The sequence below is a fragment of the Ambystoma mexicanum genome, chromosome 5q (assembly GCF_040938575.1).
Source record: "Ambystoma mexicanum isolate Mex_15411 chromosome 5q, UKY_AmexF1_1, whole genome shotgun sequence".
Taxonomy (NCBI): domain Eukaryota; kingdom Metazoa; phylum Chordata; class Amphibia; order Caudata; family Ambystomatidae; genus Ambystoma; species Ambystoma mexicanum.
Window position 1 is genome coordinate 516991951 of NC_090933.1, and position 21208 is coordinate 517013158.

At 46.1% G+C, this 21208-nt stretch overlaps 1 protein-coding gene across 20 annotated transcripts in view; it reads left to right on the plus strand.

Moving 5' to 3' along the window:
- DTNA (dystrobrevin alpha) overlaps window positions 1-21208 on the plus strand; it is a 742978-nt gene that overhangs the window by 483081 nt on the left and 238689 nt on the right. For 14 of the 20 annotated variants that reach the window (XM_069621000.1, XM_069620999.1, XM_069621005.1 and 11 more), the window contains one exon: window positions 11196-11283. In XM_069621000.1, coding sequence (XP_069477101.1) covers window positions 11196-11283 — 88 coding nt within the window. Of the gene's footprint in view, window positions 1-11192; window positions 11284-21208 lie in introns of all 20 variants that reach the window. The other 6 variants (XM_069620998.1, XM_069621001.1, XM_069621007.1 and 3 more) reach the window with 1 other exon arrangement.

The window sequence follows — 21208 nt, forward strand, 5'->3', positions numbered from 1 at the left end:
TTAGCTGATTTATATGGACCCACTTGTCTTCCCCTTCCGCCAGACTACCTTTGGGGATGCAGATCTTATAGGCTACAGGGGAGATTTTGTCTATAATTTCAAACGGTCCCTTCCACGTAGGCAAACATTTCGCTGTTTGGCCTGGTTCCTTTGGAAATTGTATAGATAGACCCGGTCTCCCACAGTATATTCCTTCCTGGTGGTCTTCAGGTCGTAGTGGGTTTTCATGCTATCAGCTGATCTTTCTAGATTCCGCTGAGCATAGGCAAAAGCATGCTGAAGGTATTTCCTTAAATTCTCCACATACTCATGAGTTGTGGAGGCATTTATCAGTGTCTGCTCTTGGGTCCTGTAGAGCAAATGCTGGGGAAGCACCATCTTGCGTCCGGTCATCAACTCAAATGGTGACATTTTAGTTGCAGATGAAGGGGTAGATCTGATGGCCATTAGGACCAGAGGTAATCGGATATCCCAACTTGGCCCAGAATCTGCCACAAACCTTTTTAATATGCTCACAATGGTTCGGTTGTATCTCTCTACTGCTCCAGAAGAAGCTGGCCGGTAAGCAATATGTAGCTTCCTTTTGACCCCCAGTATCTCCCACATCTTTGTCATTACCTCACTGGTGAAGTGGCTACCTCTGTCTGACTCAATCTTTTGAGGTAGACCAAAACGGGAAAAGATGTGGTTAATCATCAGGGCAACTGCTGTTTCTGCCTTGCAATTAGGGGCCGGGAGACATTCCACCCACTTGGTAAACAAGCATGTGACGGTCAACATGTACTTGTTTCCTCTAGACGAGCGAATTACAGGGCCTACGAAGTGGATTTGCAAATATGACCATGGCAGTGTCATCCCCCTCTTTTGGAGATGCACCCGGTGTGTGAGGGATGTTGGCTGAAATTGTGCACACACCAGACACCCCTTCAAGTATTGGTCGAGGTCCTGCCCCATGTGTGGCCAGTATGCAACCTCTCTTAAGATTTCAAGTGTTGTATGAAACCCCCTATGACCGGCGGTGGCCGCATCATGGGCGTGACTTAACATCAGGCTTCGGAATGAGGTAGGAACCACCCACTGATCATGGCCAGCTTGGGATTTCCTTACCAACAAACCGTTTTGGATTCGGAACCTTTTTGGACATTTCATCAACACTCTTAGGTCCTCTTTCCCAATGTAATCGGTATCCGTCAGGGCAAAGTTCTCTGGGTCCTCAATGTGTTGGTAAAACTTACCAATTATTGGATCCCCTTTCTGAGCTGTAATTAAATGAGCATCAGGGGTCTCCTTACTCCATTGTGCAGTTGAAAGATCATTGTGAGCATTTGTCTGGGACCTAGTGATAGCAGTGACCTGGATTTCCCCAACAGGGACTCTATTTCGATTAGATCCCCTTGGATGGCCCTGGTTTTGGCCAGCTGATCAGCTAAGTCATTTCCAGTTTTGTCTGGTCCCTCTACTCTGGAATGACCCTTGATCTTTTTCCAGTAGATGGTCATCCCATTTGATGTGACCAGATCATCAATATTTTGGATTAACTTCCCATGTTTCAGGGGTTTGTTATTAGCACATTACATGCCTCTGGTTTTCCAATTAACCAGGTGCTCCACGAACCCGAAACTGTGATTATGACCAGTTTGTGGAGTTGATGTTGGACAGCAGTGAGGATGGCCTGATGCACAGCCATCAACTCTGCCACCTGACTACTTCGGGGACCAATTTTGTATCCAGCGGAGGGTTCTAGGGACTCATTCACCCATGCGTTCCCTACGCCGGCCACGAGTTCTTTTTCCCCGTTGTTGTCAACATGGTAAGAGCATCCATCCACATAGACAGTAGGCATTCCCTCACACTTGTCTTCTTCAAAGACTTTGTGTGGGGAATTAAGGTATGCCTCCAAGTTGTGCTTGATTTTTAGACTTTCGTCCTCGAGACAATTTTCTCTGGCACAATCATGCAAGTCAGCCAGACCTTGCGTGAGGGGACTCTTCTTGTTTTGGCCATATCTGACCTCCACAGGAAAGCCTTGCATTGACAGAATCCAGGAAGTAATTTGGGAATTACTCACATTTCCGGCCCGGATTCTGTCACTTTGGAGATATTGCAGAGGCTGGTGTGGAGTCTCCACTATGATGTGTTCCCCCTGGATAAACGGGCGGTAATTCTTCAATGCCCACACCGTTGCCAGGAGTGCCTTCTCACAATCGTTGAATTTTTCCTCCACAGAGGATAAAGTTTTGCTCGCATAGGAGATTACTTTATTGACCTTGTCATGCTTTTGGTATAATACTGCTGTCAGGCACGTATTAGAAAACCCTGTCTCCAGGAAGAACTCCTTGTTTCTGACAGGGTAAGCTAGGCAAGGCGCTTGTGAGAGGCTTCTCTTGAGTTGCCTTACTGCCTCGGATTGTTCTGGACCCCATTCCCACTTGACCCCCCCTTCAAGAGATGAATCAGGGGTCTGGTGATCTCTGCGTAGCCCTCAATGAACTTTCTTCTGTAATTAGTCAGTCCAAGGAGGCTCCTTAGTTCCCGCAGAGTTGTGGGATCCTTCAGTTTCTGGAGTGCTTCTACTTTCTTTTCTTGGGGACGGAGACCCTGAGGAGTAATCTCATGCCCCAAGAAATTAACACGGGTTCTACACCACTGTGCTTTCTGAAAGGAAAGTTTTGCTCCGGCAGCCCTCAACTGTGTCAGAACATAACGGATCTCCGCTATGTGTTCTTCCACAGATGAACTTTTGATGAGGACATCATCTACATAAGCCAGGTTACCCCTCGCACCCAGGTCGGGCATGGCCTTATGTAGGAAAATGTTGAATTCATTGCCGGAGTTGAGGTCTTCGAAGGGAGTCCGGGTCTATGTGTACTGCTGGCCCCCAAAGGTAAAAGCCAGTTTGTATTGGTCCTCCCTACTGACAGGCACGGCCCAGTATCCATTGGTCAGGTCTATTGCTGTGAATACCTGTGACCCCTGGATCTGGGCCAGCCCTTGGTCAATGTAGGGCAGAGGCCATCGGGAATTATGGACCCGTTTGTTGAGCTCCCTAAGGTCGGCACAGAGTATCCACTGGCCGTTTAGCTTCAATATTCCCAGCACCGGATTATTGAAGGTGCTGTGTACTGGACGGATTATTCCCCGGGACTCAAGGTTCTTAATTATTTCAGTAAGGGACTCCATGGATGCGAGAGGCAAGCGATATTGCTTCACAAACACTGGAGTCATTCCAGGGCCCGTGGGAATTGTTGTTGTGTGGATGTCGGTGCGACCACAGTCATATGAGTCTACCGCAAAGAGATCTTGGAAATCCAAGAAAACTTGTTTCAACTTTTGCTTCTGTTCCAGAGTCACACAAGCTTCAGCTAGGTTGACTCTCTCTTCCACCATCTGCCTGAAGCCTGGAAAGACTTCTGGTTTGGCTATCTCAGCGGCCTCCTCCAGCTGGGTGGAGAAGTCCCTGGTCAGAGTGCTGATTTGGACTGGAGGCTTCAGGTGGGAAAGGCAGCCCTCATGGACCTGGAAAATCACCTCATCCCTCCTGAAGTCACAAGTCACATCTTCCTTACCCATAAGGGCAAGAAGTGTACACTAGGAGGTTCCCCCCCATGCCGGGTGAAAATCCTGTCTGGTGTTGTATTGTCATCACTGTCACTGTCAAAACAGTCCTTGGGGATTTCTCCTAAAAGTTCATTTCCTAAATCAATGGAGAAATGTCGGTCATCAACCGCCATTCCAATGATGGTGCCTGCGGCTAGAGTAATATTCTGTACGTCGCTGTTATCCACCTCTATTGGAATGGTGTCATGTTCTATGTTGACTAATGGTGTTGGGTTTACCCCTAACCCTTGTTGTTGGAGAGAAGCATTTAGATGAATATAAGCATCAGGGTTTTTCAATTTTTGTCCTCTTTTAACTTTCACTTCCAGGGAGAATTGTCGGGTCCTTTCTGGGATGGTGACTTCCTCTTTAATCTGAATTTCAACTGCATAAGGTAGCAATTGAGCTGACCTAAATGCTTTTTCTGAATCATCAAAGCCCATGGGATTATCCGCTAATCGGGACCAAGCTTTGAAGTTTATTAGGTCCAAATTAATGGCAAAGCGATTGAGAATGTCACTGCCTAAGTAAAAGGCGGCAGTAACGTCTCGCACGACCCAACAATTATGGACTATGCTCTTGTTGCCAATGGAGATTTTGAGCATACACCTGCTTGGCAGGAGATGTTTGGAATTGGGTGCTTCCAGGTCCATCTCCCATTTGTCTATCAGTTTGAATGTGGGAATGGCTGGATCTTTTGGGAGTTGGCGGAACATGGCTTCGCTGATGAAGCTCTTACTGTTGTTCACACACGCTCGAGCGAGAACAGAGTCCTTCCCATCATTTAACTGAACCCGGATGAACAACTGCTCTCCAATTTGCTGAATATCAGCCAGGGTCTGAGCTGATTTCACATCTTTCTGGACTATAGGAGTGGGAGTGTCTGATTGTGGATTGGTAAAGAATTTCAGAGTGTTTCCTTCCAGTGTGGAATACCACCTTAAACTGGAAGGAAGGTTGATTTTCAGAAATAGAGAGGACCCCCAGTCACCAGTCTGTTTCCCTACTGCTATTACTGTCACGTCTGGAATTTGGTTGTTCTGGAAGTGAAATTCGACTTGGTCAGATTTTTGTTCAACCATGTGGCAGGTGCCATTTAAACTAACATGGTTGACACTCTGTTTTAATTTTATTGGTCGGCTAGTCTGGGTCCAGAGGACCTTGTTTACACAATCTATTAGGGGTGACAACCTTCTCACTAGGTCATTCCCTAGTAAACAAGGGGTGCCCTCTGGAGTCACTACTATGACCGGGTGTTTCACATTGTGTCGCCCAATTTTGATGTCCAAATCTGCAGTCCCCTCGACAGGAATTTCCTTCCCGTCAAAGTTCTGCAGTTGTCCAGGAAGAGAGGTGAGAGGAATACAGTAATTCTCCCCCTTGCTGCATTTAGTTCATCAAAGGCCCTTTTGGACAGAAGGGTAGCTTGGGATCCAGTGTCCACCAGTGTCAAAATTGTACCCTGCCCCTGTACTTGTACCGGGGAGTAGTATCTTCCCTCCTTCTCCTCAAGGGGGCACAGATAATGCACATTTTTGGACAACTGGTGGGCTAATTATCTGGTTTTGGACATTGCTAGCGAAGAGATTTGGGCAGAATTCTGTGGAGAGCCTGGGGAATCTGAAAGAAAAAGTTGGCAACTGGAAATGGTTTCAGGTTCTGGGCCGCCCCCCCTTTTTGGAGGCAGTCATCAGGATGGGTTTGACTCATGGGATATTTGTATTGTTGGTTCTGGGATAGAATGATGGGCGGCGACAGCTCAATCCCCACAACTACCCAGTCTGGGTTGAAATCCCTTGGGACCCATTTTTCCTTGGGAGGAGTTCCCCATCTCTGAAGGAGAAGATCCTTTCCCCAGGATACTCTGAGGATCCCTCTCCCTCAAATTGGAAGACCTGTACCTCCTCCACAAAATGGGTCTGTTTGGGTACTTTGTTTTTCCTACCTCCCCTCTGTTCCTTGGGTGGCAGACTTTCAGGGGTAGGAGATTTTGTTTCCGGTTCCTGGTTTTCCAGGGGCTGTTTACAAGTTGGGAAGGAAGCTTCCTCCAAGGCTTCCCCTTGTGCCTCCTGCCTGGGAACCGGTGGGTTATCGGGGTGCTGCCCCGTCATTATTCTGGAGCACTAGGTCCAGAGTTTGGGGCATTCTGTGCCGGCATGCTCATCTGAGGGTTCTGTTGGGCCCTCAGCATGCGGCCCAAATCCTGTGCCATGTTCTGAACCTGGTGCTCTAACTGGGAAACCCGCTCAGGCTGATACGGGGCTCTATTTTCTCCGCTGGGCTGATCCCGGGAAGGGTAGCTATCCCTTCTCTAGTAATACCCCGGGTTGGGAAGATTTGGGTACCCCTCCACCCTTGGCCTCCCCTCTCCCGGATTAGGTTGTCTGGGCTCAGGGAATTGGGGAGAGAAGGATGGATGGTTTTGGGGTTGGAAATTGGGTGGATAGCTGGGGAAAAAGTTCTGCCCAGGATTTGGTGAATTTCTGCCCTCCTGGGGAAAGTTAGGAGGGAAGTTCCCTGGGTCAGGTGCTTGGCTGGATCCCCCTCCTTGGGCTGGAGGAGTCCACACATAACCCAGGATGGGTCGGTTTCCCTTGTAGCAGGGACTTACATAATCAGGGGAGCGGGGGACCCCATTTGTGGGACTACCTCCTCGACTCCCTGCTGTGACTGGCCCGAGGGCCTTCTGGGCTGTGAATTATTTGGCGCAGGCAGGTTTTTAGGCCCCCATCTCCAAATCTAAAACGGGGGCAACCTTTACCTCTGCCACCTTGGCAGCAGCAGGGGTGCTGTTGGTTTTGGGGTTTTTCTGCGCATTACTTTTATTTTCTATGGGCTTCTGCACCTCATAGATCCGGGTGGCTTGCTCAATGACCCAGTCTAAAGATCTTTTCTCGTGAAAATCTCTCACGAGCTGGGTCATTATGTACTTGGGAAGAGCATGGAAAAATGTGTTGATGAATTCTCTGCTGTCCGTTCGCACCCTTCTGGTGGTCTTGCCGAAGGCACGCTTCGATTCTTGCACGAATTCTTGTGAGGCCTGATCTCCCCACATTGCAAATTGTAGACTGCCTTGCGAGCCTCTTGGGGATTTCTATGTACAGAAAAATGTTTCAAGATGGCCGCCCCATATGTGGACCATCTTGAATGGTTTTGGTCCTCCAGCCCCGCAAAGAAACTGAAGTATTCAGGGGAGAATGTCCATTTGACGTACTGGATGCAGCTACTGCTGTCCTTCAAATTAAAAGTCTCCATCATTTGCTCATAGAGCTCCAAGTGTTCCCAAACAGAATACTTGGCGTTCTTATGATAAGGCGTGATGACACTCCTGATTGCCTTAATCAGTTTTAAGGGGTCCTTAAGCAAGGCCCTTTTCACCTTATTGGCCTTTTTGGTTCGGGTAACCCTGGTCCATTCATCCTCTGATTCAGAAGCACTGCTCCCAGAGGTGCCCGTCTGATCTTCCAGGTTTTCCCGGATTCTGCGAGCCTGGCAATAGCTGGCAGAATGTGGGGACCTGGTCTCCTGTGTCCTGTGACGCTCAGAGGAGTCTTCAGATCCCTCCTTGCTACCAGGATTTGATGGGTACCCCCCCAGTGACCTAACTGGGCAGAGGTTTTTAGGATGCCCTTAGGGGGCCCAATTTCCTGGGGTTCCCCACTAAATTGCACTGTACTTAGGTGCCCATACCCAGGTGCCCGCCCATCCATTCCTGGGTGGTACTGGCCTATGAGCCCCATACTTTTGGCTGAATAGTAATCTGCCATTCCTGTGGCCCTGTGCTCATGCGCACCAGGGGACATGGGGGTGGCAGAGTCAAGGGACTGAGAGAGATGAAAGCCTCTGGTACTAGGGCTTCTGGGGTTATGCTCAGGTGTTTCCCTTTCCCAGCGAACTTCATCTCTGTCAGTCCCTGCTCCCTGTTGCAATGCAAGAGCCTTCACTTTCAGTTCCTCAGTTAAGGCCTTACTAGACTCTATCAGTCTCTCCTGCATGGCTACCTGTTGCTGGAGCCTATCATTGTGCTGACAGAGTGCCTCATTTTCTCTCTGTGCCTCCTGATTGGTCCTGGAGTACTGGGCCAGTCTCTGCTGCAGGAGGGTTACCTCCTGAGTCCCATCCCTACTGGCCTGCTCCTTTCTTGCCAGAGCCTCCTCCACCCTCCTGGTGTGATCTAGCAAGCCCTGATGCTCTTTTTGGAGGTCACCCAGCCTCTGGAGGGCCAAGTGATTTTCTTCATTTTTTCTTTTTAAATGGCAGACTTCCTGGCCTAAGGTATCCCTTTCCTGACCAAGAGCCTGCATTTGTGACGCCAGGTCGTCCCTCTGCCTTTGAAAGGCACCAGCTTTCTGGCGTTCTTCATCAAACTCTGCGTGGGTATCCAGGTCTTTCAAAATCAATGTATTGCTTTCCTCTTTCTATCTGTCTAGTTGGATTTGCAGGGTGGCTACCTGCTCTGTGCATGCCCTGTTGAAATTGATCTGTTGCTCCAGCTTTTTCTGGCTCTGCAGTAAGGAGTCCAAACTGTCTTGGTCCTCCTTCTGCAAAGCCAGAATTCTGGTATCCTGGTCTGTCTTTTCCTGTTGCAGTATATCCATGTCCTCTTTTATTTTAATGATATACTGCCTACTATAATTTTGTGACTCCTGGCTCCTCTGCAGCCTCTGCTCGGAAGAGACCAGGTCAGATTGGGCCTTCTCTAATGCCAACAGTTGCCTACTTGCCAGATCTTGGCCTTCAGCACATTTGTCCTGCATGGCTCCCATATATAGATACAAATATGCCGCTATCCTAACCATCTTGTCGTGTTCATCTTTAGCTTTAGGAGCCATCTATAGTTCGCTCAGGGCCACATGTAAGGGACCATGATCTCTCCAGATATCTAACCCAGTTGCAGTGACCTGTTGTGTGATTGCCTGCAGCCACGCATCCTGGCCCTGCTCAGTCCATTCACCTCTCACAAATAGCTTATGTAAGAAGTGCTCTCTGGCTATTTTGATGTCTACCAGTGTCGTCGTTCTGGACTTTGAGTTCCTTCCTGACTTACAGAAGTTTGTATTTTATTTTGCAAAACAGACCGTTTCCTTAGAGCGTTCCTTTGAGGAGTGCTTTCACAGTGTAAATCAGCGTGGTGATCTAACCGGATATGTGTATCCGGTCAGTTGGCACACTGTATTAAGCTGCACAAGTGGTAAATCTAATACAGAATCTCCGGGTACGAGCCCCCACTTTGTAAGTGGATTCAATTCAACACTACAGCTAAGTCAATGCCTAGTCTGGGATGCTGAGGGAAACCCTTATTGATATATTTTTATGTCCAGTTTGTTTACTCTGGATGACAACCCTTATATAACACCCCTCTCTTAGAATCCCCCTGACCTCACTGAGCCAAGAAGTAGGTTTGTTTTGCAAATTAAAAGGTTTATTTGAAAATTAAACTATATATATATATATATATCACACTTTTATAATAAATTAATGTTTGATAGCACACTTGTGAAGATGACAGTGATCAACAATGGATAATGTTACAGTGGTATACTCTTTTTGATGGCTTAGAAGTGATATAGAGAGGATAAAGTAGCTAAGAATGCTTTTATGGCTTCAAGGACAATGCAATGATGAATGAAAATGCAGTACAGAATATAAACTTGATATGACTTCAACAAAAGACAATGTAATCACTTTTCTTTGACAATTCACCCCCCCCCCTCTATGCAAGGTAAAGAGATGGGAGGAAAGCACACAGTTCTCAGGAATGCAATCAAATATAATTCAGTTCCCCCCTAGCAAGCTTAGAGGAAAACAGGTAGGAGTTTTAAACACAGGCAAAATCCTTTTAAATGTGGTGGCAATGAAGTGAAAAATATACTCAAATTGCTTTTAATACCCTATAGGAGGTTCAGGGTGAGTGAAAGTTACTTAAATGAATTCAGGATCACTTTAGCAATGCTCTATGAATGATTGTCAGGTTGCACACGAATTTCAGCAAGGAAAGCAAGGACAAATATTTTTACACGTGGCTGAAATTAAGCAAAATGTCAAATCGCGGCAAATTTAGTGCAAATTTAGTGCGTGCATCAAGCGCAATTACGAAGGCACTGTAAGGAGTAGGAAGTCGGTTCTAGATTTGTTGGAAAGCTTAGAATCTCGCTCCTAGCACAAACGGTTCCGGAGATACGGCCGATTTAGTAAAGGTAGTTTTTCGGATTTGAAATTTTAAAGCTCAGAATGACAGATGACAGTTTTCAGTTTTAAAGATGACAGAATGACACGATTCTAGGAGGCAGTTCTAATAGGCTAAAATAGTTTGGATTAGATTATTTTAAACTAAGAGATTGTTTTTGGCACAGTGCTAGCTGCGTACTCACACTAGATTTTGGACAGGAATGCGACTTCGTCACCGATAGGGTCAGGATTTGGCTGGACTTCTGCTAGCGGTTCTTCACAGCGATCTGGTCTCTGGGTCTCCGGTTCTGTTATTGGTTCTGCTAGTGGTTCCAGATACAGCGGTCTCTGGTTCTGCGGGTCTGGATCAAGTGGATTCTTAGCAAGCAGCAAACCGCACAGCCCGACGGTTGAATAGTTTGCAAATGATTTTTGAGGCCTGCTGAAGAGAACTCAGCTTGTGGGTTAGCCTCTCTGCTACAAGTTCTGAAGTAAAGTTCTGGATCCCTGGAGTTCTGGATTTGAAGTCTGGAGTCTCCCGGCAAAGCGTCCCGCAAGAAAGTGGAAAGTGAATCTCTCTACCTGGGTTTCAATGTTCCTTTTATGTGTTTTGAAAATGGGTGTGTGCCTGGGCCTAGCTAAGCCTACCCCTCTCACTTATCATTGGCCAAGCTTTCTCCTCTCCCTTGATTGGGGGAAAGAAATGGAGTGTCAGAGTGATGCTGTAGGTTTTATGGTCAGAGGAACCTCCCCTTGTCAATTTGCACACAAATCTATTTCTGACCCAAATACATATTTATCTATGTACCATTTTTCTAATATTATACGTCCAGTTAACATATTTTCTGTAGCACCAAACCATCCGATCCCTGTCTTTGTAAGATGTCGTGTCCACTTATGACAGAATTCTGCCCTTTTCATCCAGATCACAACCTCTAAACCTTTTACAGTTTTTACACAAATCTGCACCAGGGATATGGGTTTCAGATGATAAAGTGTCAGATTTTTAACATGCATACATTTGGAGTAACAACCATTTTTGCTCAACCTCCACACATGTGGCATCAGACTGTGCAAAAGCGGATGTTTGGTTTCTACTGCGTTTTAGGTTAAGGTTTCCTTTTTTCCTTTTTTTTCTTTTTTATTCCCCTTGCCTTTAGTGTTACCATGGAGTCGGACATCATAATTTAAAATACAAATAACGATTAGATTATGCAAACGGTTTTGTAAACTTTGTGGGTGCTCAGTTTGTCCTTCTAGTTGAGGTTTGTTTCTGTGATGTGCCTGTACCTAATTTTATATTTTTTTAAAAGTTGGAATTCTACAATAGCACCGTGAGAATTAACTAGCATTGCACACTGACTGTTTCTGCAATTCAACTATCCCCTTGTCCAGCTGATCTCTTCTTATTCTCCCCTTTATACTAGCAGCATGCTGGAGAGCCCCAACCGGCTCGATGAAGAACACCGGCTCATTGCAAGGTATGCAGCGAGACTGGCCGCAGAGACTACTGCATCGGTGAGTGATCACGTGGTGGGGGTCTGTCATTTGTGCATCAGAGGTGCAGTTCATCAGTCAGTAGTGTGTTGTGTGCACCCATTACCTGTACTCGGATATTTGTTGAGTGCTGTATATTTGTTAAAATAGAGTCAAAAAGGACCTTGTGGTTATTAAAATGAATACCCCCTTTCAATGTTGCAGACCCATTTCCTATCCTCTTTTGACTGCTACATTGCAAGTGTGAAAGCACTGTAATGTATAAGAGTGAGTTATATCACGGAGTATTTGCAAAGCTCAATGTCTGCCATGTACACTACCTCTTACTACTCTTGCTTACTGCTGTTAGGGTTCTGGTAGCAGATTGTCCTCTCCTGAGTTCTGGGTATTAGCCTGTGGCTGGGAGGAGGGGTTTGGAACTTGCGGCCTCCCTCACTCCTATATGTATGGCACATGTTAATCATGTTGTTGTAGTTATCCTTACAGAGGGGGGGGTAGAGGTGAGTGCGCAATGGGAGTCTACCGAATTGTGAAGGTTTGGGAAGTGGGAAGTCAGAGTTTAAGTAAATGCGGAGGGTGATGGTGGCAGAAACATGCAACCCTGCAGTATTGGTAAGAAAGAGTACTGTGTGAAGAGGTCAGCAAATTGTCACCTCCTGGGGGGGAGGACATGGGGGCAAAGGAATTCATCAACCCCGTTATGTGCCCCTTGGAGAAGGTACTTGGAGGACCCCCCAGTCCTCCATGAACCCTCGAATTACCCCTCCCCCAAAAAACCCTGCTGGGCCAAGAGGAGCAGTGTTGGGTAAGTAGCAATGTTGGGTAAGTAGTGAAGGCGACTGTTCACTACTGATCAGCTCAAAAAACCTGGTGCAGAAAGGCTGGGGACAATTCCCTCGCCTCAGGTCTGCGTACCAGGACCATTTGTGGACCGGTTTTCCTTTGGCATCGGGAGCTGGTTTAAGGCTATGCCGGAACCTGGAAGTCAGAGATCAAACCGGAGCTTGCAACAGAACCCAAAATCTCAGCAATAACGCACATGGCGCAACTACACTTGGCTTGTTAATGCTTTTTGAAACACGGGAAGACGCACTGGATCACAGAGAAGCTGCAGACGAACAAAGTACAGCCATGACGAGGATCTCTTACCCAAAATGCCAGCCAGGCCCTTCATAACGACGGGCTCATTGCATGGGCAGATTTCCTCCATTACCGCATTCTTCACAAATAACACAAAAGCACAGACCTGTGGGGAGGAGGAGATGGATCCAATGACCAACCCTTATCCAGGGTCACATTGCAAAAGCACTCCCACGAGTCAAGGGTCATGGTGAATCAATCTAGTGATTGCATCTGATATAATTAGAGGGATGTTTGCGCCCCGAGGGAGTGATGACGGTGGTTTAGAGGGAGAGGTGTAATGCAGAGAGAGAGGAGAGGGGAGGAGACTGTGATACCCGTATTAGCCCAATAGACTGGGGCAAGGCAAATAGTTAGCGATGGTTGTAACAAGAAGTGGCTGAGATAATCTAGTGGCACGCCAGTTTCGAAAACAATACATAGTCTCGAAATATCTTTTTAGAATTTATTCTCAAATGTTGTATTTATTTCAATATGTGTGGGCTATATTTCATCTATACAAAAATGCACATTACAGAGCAACGTATGTCTCTTTTCAATCGCTGTACAGATCTGTTAGAGCTCGCATACATTTGTAAGACATTAATATATAATTCGGTCGCAGGCCTACTAACTTTTGAATGGGACTTGTAGTCAGAATCTTCTTGTCACCACATCTTCCTTAGGACCCCTAGTCTTGCGACCTTCCAAAAAACTGCTTGACCTTCAGACTCACCGATCATTCCAAAAGAGAGCCCCCCATGAATGCGCCCGTCCATCCGTGACCCCCCTCCCCCGGAATACCTGCCATTCTACTCTTAGCCTGACCTAACATGCAAAACACCCACTCAACAGCTGCCACAATGCCCTCCACGAAACCGTGCAATCCGTCTGCCATTGTATTTCCTGTGTGAATGATCTAAACATGACAAGATGGTGTGCTCGCCTTCCCACCATTTTCCCAAAGCACATTCGTCAGCTTGAAGGGGCATGGGCAAACCCTGATGTCCTCTTGAGCATTTCTGAGTCACGATGTGCAGCACACATCTGTGAAGACCAAAGCAAACGGGCGGGGAGATGGAGCGAGTTCTTCACTCGACGAAACCCAAGACAAAGATTTTATCATAGTCGGCATTTGCCCAGACAGCTCCCTGTGCTAAACAATATTTGGCACCCCCAAAAAAAGTCAGCTTCCGTGTACACCTCTATATGAAACACTTTGTACCACTTTATACCAAGATGCCAAACCATGGTTCCTTTGCTTTTGACAGCCTGGCCTGTATTTCGTACAAAGAATATGGCGAGATTCAACTTGGTGGCCAAAGACAAGAAACAAAACTGGAACAAAAGTGTAAAAATATTCACAAAATACACAAAATTGGTCAAATGTAATGTCTTTTAGAAAATGTATTTTGGAGGTGCACTGGAGGAGCATCTATGACCATATGCGTGCTTTACATGTATTGGACACATTGTGAATGTTACATACTGAACAAAGTTATTTTGGGGCACATTTATTTTCTGCAATGTGTATAGGTTCCCTGGTTGTCAAATAGAATGGATGTCAGCAACCGAGTCCATGTGCATTGGACCTCCCTCCAACTCCCTTACTGTACATCTGCAGACAGTGCCATGCCAGCTTCACTTTTTCTCTTGCTAATCACCACCTTCTTTCCCTTCTCTGTAGCTTACTCTCCCCCGCCACCCCTCTTTCCCTCACTGCCCCACATTCCATACAGACTGCATAATAAAGCCAAAAACCAATGGCTCTGCCAGTGCTTGCTTGGTGCTAATGTAGCACTTCTTAAGATGCTTGCCTTTGTATGCACTCCCAATTTTGACACTTGGGTGTACTGAGGCGCAGAAAGTAAATGTGATATGCCCAGATTCACACAATGTTGGTATTGTTGGAAATCCAGCACTGCGTAGAACACATTATGCACCTGTGCCTATAACAATTTGACACAAATATGAATTGTTAAAAAATAAATAAAAATATAGCCTTCTAGATGGAGGAAAGGGTAATTATCACAGGATAAAGACCAGCCATCAAGTTATTGACCGAGGCGAAGCTGAGGGCCATAAGTTGAGGAAGGGTCATTGTTTCATTTTGTAGAATTTAAATAACATGGTTGTCTTCATAAAAAGCATTTTAATTGCAACATGATTGAACCGGAACAGGTTTAACATGAGCGTGCATTAGGTGTCATGAAAAAGTAAACGGTTTCTGTATAAAAGTGAAAGAATTGTCCAATGTTTTAGCATCTTTCTTGTGTTAAATAGCATGTTGCAGTAAAGAAAGACCACTCGGAGAGGAAGTGTCTTGAAGGAAAAAATCTTGCGTATAAATTGCACGTTTTTTTCCATGTCTGCTTCTGAACACAGACCGTTCAGAATGCAGTCAATTACAGTAGTTATTGACTGCACTTTAAGTATTCCGATTGGCTGAGAGGAGTTCACTAACGATCTCCATGTTCTAATAATTTATATCAAGCAAGCGTACACAGCTTCCCCCACGTCCCCCCCCCAACTTATTATCATGCTTGGGGGAGAATTAATTACCCCAACTTTGATTGTTTAACTTGGGAATGCAACATATTGCTATCTATTTTTGTTGTTTTGTAGACCCATCTCCCAAGGAATCTCCCCACCCACCAAACATTGTAGTCCATCATTTGTCTGACTGTTACTCAGGTTAACCTAACAAAATACAAGACGCGAGCAGTAGATAGTTGTTAGGCAAAACAAGCATGGTTCACTTTGAGGAGACTATGAGGGCGAGACAGAATGCACATCTTCGAAAGGCAGTACAGTAAAATAATTGGATTAACACATTAGACATTGATCTGTTTTATTTTACTAAGTGAAATGTTCTATGCAAAGAAGGAAACACGCTTGCAGCTCTCAGGTTTCCCATTGGCATGCATGAGAGATTTGAAATCTTGGTCTGCTAGTTTTTTCCTTTACCATTTTAAATTTAGAAAAACGACAAGTCTCAGAAACCAAGAACTCCGAAACCAAGGGGAAAAAACAGGATTGGATAGCCTCCTCACGCATGGAGAGGGGAAACTTGAGAGCTGTGCGCTCTGTGAATTAAAATATGTGATGTCACAAACTTAAAGACACAATAAATTCATCCAGATTTCAATAGAGGTGAGGAATTACTGCATTTGAAAATAAGAGGAACACTCGTACAAAAGCCTGCTCCCAGCTTTTATGGCCGCACAAAGCAGCTGGCCCTTGCAGCTTCAAATACTGTTAATTGTGTCCCCCCCAGTTTGAAGACCACAAGGTAAGAGTGCCCAGCGAGATAACCAGCAGACGGGCAGTTTTGGGTATTTAAAAAAATAAATAGAATAATCAACAAATGAATGGGTGCTGGTGAAAGTATTTGCAGCTCCCAGTGCCCTCCTTGGACTTCGCGCCCTATGCCTACCTCGCATCTCTGTAACTCCTCTCCAGTGCAGTTCCCAATAAGGAACTCCCATGCAGCCGAGCGTGGCGTCTTCCCTTTAAACCGTTGTTTGACATCCCTCTTACATTCTCATTAACACATCTGGGGCCCAGATTAAGAAATGTGCCACTGCAAAAGGGGACATTTCTGGCATACCTTTTTTTCTGAAATCAGGCAAATGGGAAGGTTTTGCCAGCGGTTTTCCCAAGGCACAGCAGCAAACGTTGCTCGCCCGTGAACGCACAAACCTGTAATATTACTCGTGCATGGGATGGCATCTTCGGTCCCCACTGTCCTTAAATAATCATGGCAACATGAATACACTTAACCAATCCTAACTCTTCTTTCGCGTGTCACTTCTTTCTACCCCGCCACTCGTAGATTGGTTTTGTCTTCATAGAGCCCATGTGGTTTCAAATAGCCTGATTGTGCATTTGGATCGTCAAAGTCTCATCGCTCTGATTTGGGCTATTTCTCTTTGCATCCAGCACATCTCTCCCTTTTATAGTGGACTGTCCACATTCAGTATTTGTCTTGTCCCTGAGGACCTTTTGAATTATCCTCCAATTAACTCACTCTTTATGGCCAGATTTTAAAACCTGTTGGACTAACTTTGTTGCATCTTTTACTATGTGGATCCGCAATCCATGTTCACTGATCCACTTTTGACATGTTTAGGCAAGTTAGCGCAGTTCACAACACAAAGTGATCCTGTATCCAACATTGTGTTCTACAATTAGAGGCCAAACAAAATCCCCATTTAAGGGATCAGGCCCTAGAAATGTTTAATCGGTTTTGTTAAGACAAGAATTACATTATGCAACTGTGCCCAAACCGCCAAAGTATTGGTCAATTGTCTTTTCAATTCCTACATTGTTTCCCAACCTATCGCACAACTGCTATTTCTTTTGAATGCAAATAAAAATCAGATTTGTTTGTCCCTCTGAAGTTGAAATAGTTTAGAAGTGAGATTTCCCCTAATTACATGAAGTGCTCTTTGCTTTGTATCTTTAGTAATGTGTGTCAGTTACCCCTTTGAGACCGCTTCTTTACTAAATCATCTACATATTCCTTTAAATTCTCCAATTTAGTACAGTTCCTCCAGGTCCTAGTTGTAATCCACTCGTAAGAATTTTAGGATGATGACTTTCATTGTGCAATTACATATTTGCATGTGTTGTCTTTAGTATATTAGCTTGGGTGGAGACCATCTCCAATGCTTTTAATCCAAAAGTCTAGGAAGTCCATCTCATATATGCTAATTATCAGGTGGTGTCACTGTGAGTGAATGTGGAACGCTCATGTGGAATGCATCTTGTAAATTGTACCCCAAGTTCCAAGGACAGCAGTTAGAGTTGGGGAGCTGAAAGGAGAGAGCTGTGCTGGGGGTCGTTGTCTATATTTTAATAAAGAAGTTGTCAACCATACCTGCATGGTTTCTGACTCCACATCAGGCAGGGATTACTGCAACAAAAGGAAATGCATTGTTTTAAATGAGACATTTCTTCAGCTGCTTCTGCAGACAAGGCCAAAGCTTGAGAATCATAATCTGCTGTATACTTTTCAGTAAAAGCCGAAAACCTAAGTAAGAGACAATAATGTGTTGTATACTTTTAACTAAAAACTTAAAAGGGACAATTCATCCAATTAATTCAAAATGCAATGGTTGTCAGCCCCCCCAAAAATCTCATCTGAGTATTCTAGGGTACTGTGATTGCTAAATAGGCTGTGTTGAGACTTTGAGGCCAGGTACATTAAGTGCATTGCAAATCCCTCAACATCCATACTTAATAGTAAGACTAGTCACGTGCAAGGGAGTACAATGCACTCCACTACAGTGGGCAACGTTCGCTTCACAATATTTAAACCAATGCATGGTACCAAAACATTTCTCAAATAATGTTATATGACCTGGCATGTGTAGTGCATGCCACCTTACGTTCCTGTATGTTAATAGAATTCAATTTGGTGCAAGCCTAAAGGTTTATTATTTCACACTTGACATGGCACGACTTGTGGTCTCTGCAAACTACACTATAGTTATACTGCTTTCAACTTACACACAACCCCATAGTCACCTGCATGTAGTAATTGTCAGACAAATAAACATATCTTGATGCTTCGCATAAAGTGCATAACCTTTGGAAATCTGCAAATACAGGATTTAAGAGCCCTTTTGACAGATCCCCAGAGCCTCTCGCTCCCGCCTGAGCTGATACTATTCCATTATTACTGGGGTTTACCTGTGTTTTTGTATGTGGGTTTTAGCTGCAAGACCCATCTGTAGATCGCCCCCCCATTTCCATTATAGCAGAGGGCACCTTGAGTCATGAAGCTCTGATATCGATGTGCCATTCCTTTGTTCATTTTATTTTGTAGCATAAAAACAGAACACCTGGCAGTCAGAAAAGTGAACTGCCCATTAAAGTGTGTATTTAATTCCTTGGCAGGACTACATCTCCATCCGTAGAAGACGCAAATAGATGACTACATTTTATTTCATCTAATGGGGAAGAGGGTTGTAGCCCCTGTTTTTCCCCCCTGGCCCGGGAAGATAAGTATTAAAAATCTCTGGGCCAGGAAATAGCGAACCACAAGGAGACCACCCCACCCTCACAGTCCACCTGCTCGGGTGAAGTGCGCTCAGCAACCTGCAATGAAAAGGTTAGTACAGGAGATGGGCCACAACACTGAGTTCCTTGACGTTAATAAGGCACAGTACACCAGAGGAGAGTTTTGATGCCCATATGAACTTTTATATAAAGGAAAGTGGAATCCTTAGACATATCAAATTCCTTGAACACAACCTGCCCCATCTATGTACTCATTCCATGTTTGATGATGCATTCCTCTAGGTAGTAGATACCCATTGCTCAAACCCTATGCATGTTAACCTTATGCAGGTTATCCATTACTTCACCCTAACCACCTATCTTATTACATTCCCCAATACTTTCCACATGTACTTTTCCATTGCAACACTTTAAACTTTAAATAACCTTGGCAGCTGCAGTCTGCTCTTATTAACTAACCCACAGTCCTCATTAGTCAGTCCCAAAACAAAGTCAGTAAATTACAGTACCTTCTGCTGGGGCCATCCCAGTCCTTCTGCACACATGACCACAAACCCCTACTCTGCCGCGGGTGGCTTTCACAGGACATATGGGTGACTTTGGCAGCCCTGTGTCCCAGTCGAGCTTGGGAAGACCTGATATACATATGGGCTATTGAAAGCGCGATTTCCTTCATGATGGTGTGCACGTGCAAATTCCTCCCCTGGGGATTTGGGAGCCCTGGCATTCATGCTGGGCTTACAAGCCTATATTTCCTCTGTGGGTGTGAAAATACTGAGTGAAACCCTAACTGTTACTGTGGGCTTATTCGACCATAGACTCCCTGCTAGAAGGTGCAGGGTTACATTTCCTCTGTGGCGGGCGCTGTGATTGCAGCACCAGTGTTCAAAGATAGCTTTTTAACTTCTTTCCTCAGTGACAGTGCTGAAGGTTGGGCTCGCCCACCCTATGCTCTAATGGGGCTTTGGAAGCGCTCTATTTTCTCTGTGTCGGTTAATTGGTTCATTTTCAAGCGGGGACCTTCCCTCATTGGACTCCGACCCCAGGCCCGTCCACCTGAGCGGAGTCAGCGTTCATCGACGTGCATTGCGTTGAGCCCCAGCCTTGTCAGCGCAGACCGGGGCTCCAGGTAAGTGCTGTTCTCTTCCCACTCTCCCCGTCTGGCCCCGGGGAGAGTGGATGCTTCACAGGTCCCCCCCCCCCAGCGGTGCTGGCGGTCTTGCTGGCTCCCCGCTGGTGCCGTCTGGGTTCTTCTTACTTCACTGCACACCCCACCTGGCCACGGGGCGAGCACACAGCGGCCATGCTCTTCACTTGGGCCTCACCTCACACCCGGTCTGGGACTTTGACTACATCTAGGCCACCGGGACTAGCCCCCGGGTTGTCTGTAGCTCCCAGGCCTGTTCGGGTCACGATGAGCACGGGAGCCGGGCTGGGGTAGTACTTTCACCCAGGCCGCACCACAAACGCGATCAGGGACTTTCTCTCTGGTCCGTCTGGGTTGACCACCGGGCGGACCTTTGCCTCCCATGCCACGCACTCGCTCGGGGTCTGCCCCCACACGATGCCCCAGGCACGGGCATTTTTGTTATCTCAGGCCGTTCCCCGCATGGGCACTGGGCGGTTTTCTCTCTACCGGGCTGCAGCGGACAGATGCAGCCCGGCTCGGCAAGTTTAGAGAGCCCTGGTGGGCTGCTCGAATCCGCGACCCCCCCCAGGCAGTGTTTAATCTTCTTTTTCCTCTCTCTATGGGCTCTTTCTTGCTATCTCTGTACCTCTCTTTTCACTCCTTCCTTCAACTGTCACCTTTCAACGGTTCCTTTCCTTCTACCAGGTGAGTCCAGTCCATGTCTGTTGGTTGACAGGGGGGACCTGCCATTGTCTTTCAGCCTCAAGGTTCCATGTGTCCCCCATGTTGGGGAACATGGTACAGTGAGGTAAGTCGGTCTATGTAAACGCATACACATCTAATAAAAGCTTTAAACAAACTCCTAATGTGCCTTATCTTTATTTATTTGTATACTTCTCATATATGCATAACCCCCTAGCTAACAGGGGCCATAAGGGCCGGTGGGTTTCATGGAACTCTGGGCTGTTCGGTCTGCCTTCTCTGTCAGACTGTGTATTTCCCTTTTATGTATCTTTACGTTGTGAATAGTATTCATGTAACTCTTAACAGCTGCAGTTAGCCCCGCCAACCTCCTATCCTCCATTGCATGTAATATAGCAGGCTGGGCCCTGGTGAAAAGTGGATGGTCCTTGCCCCTCAGGCCACAACCTGTCTATGCCACTACTCGGAATCTTTGCCATCGCAAAGGTAGCACACATTACATTAATGGCCCTTTGTGCTATGCACAGTTTACACATTTTGTTTACGATCCCCTATCAGCAACCAATGAGGGAAGATCGATGCTGGTGGCACAGATCACATGTCCTTCACCTCGAGAGCTTTTAGGGAGCCATATTCAGGTTTCTCTATACTTTTAGGAGTTGTAGTTTTGGAACACCAATGGACACGACGTTTGCACAATGCAGATTAGATAGCGCCAGCCATATCATCACCTGGACTCTGCCTGCATAGTTAAGGAACGGAAATATGTGCCCAAGCTACACGTCATGGCAACGCGTTTCCTCGACACTGTTGAAACCTGGATGTCCATTGTAAATCGTTTGTCAATAATGACCCTCAAATTCTTTACTTTAGATGGCAGGGAGGGACTGTGGTCTAGCTGAGTGGGGTAGGTGGGGCTTGGGGGCGATCTGACTGGGCCAAGCTGAAATCGGAGGAGTCTGGTAATCA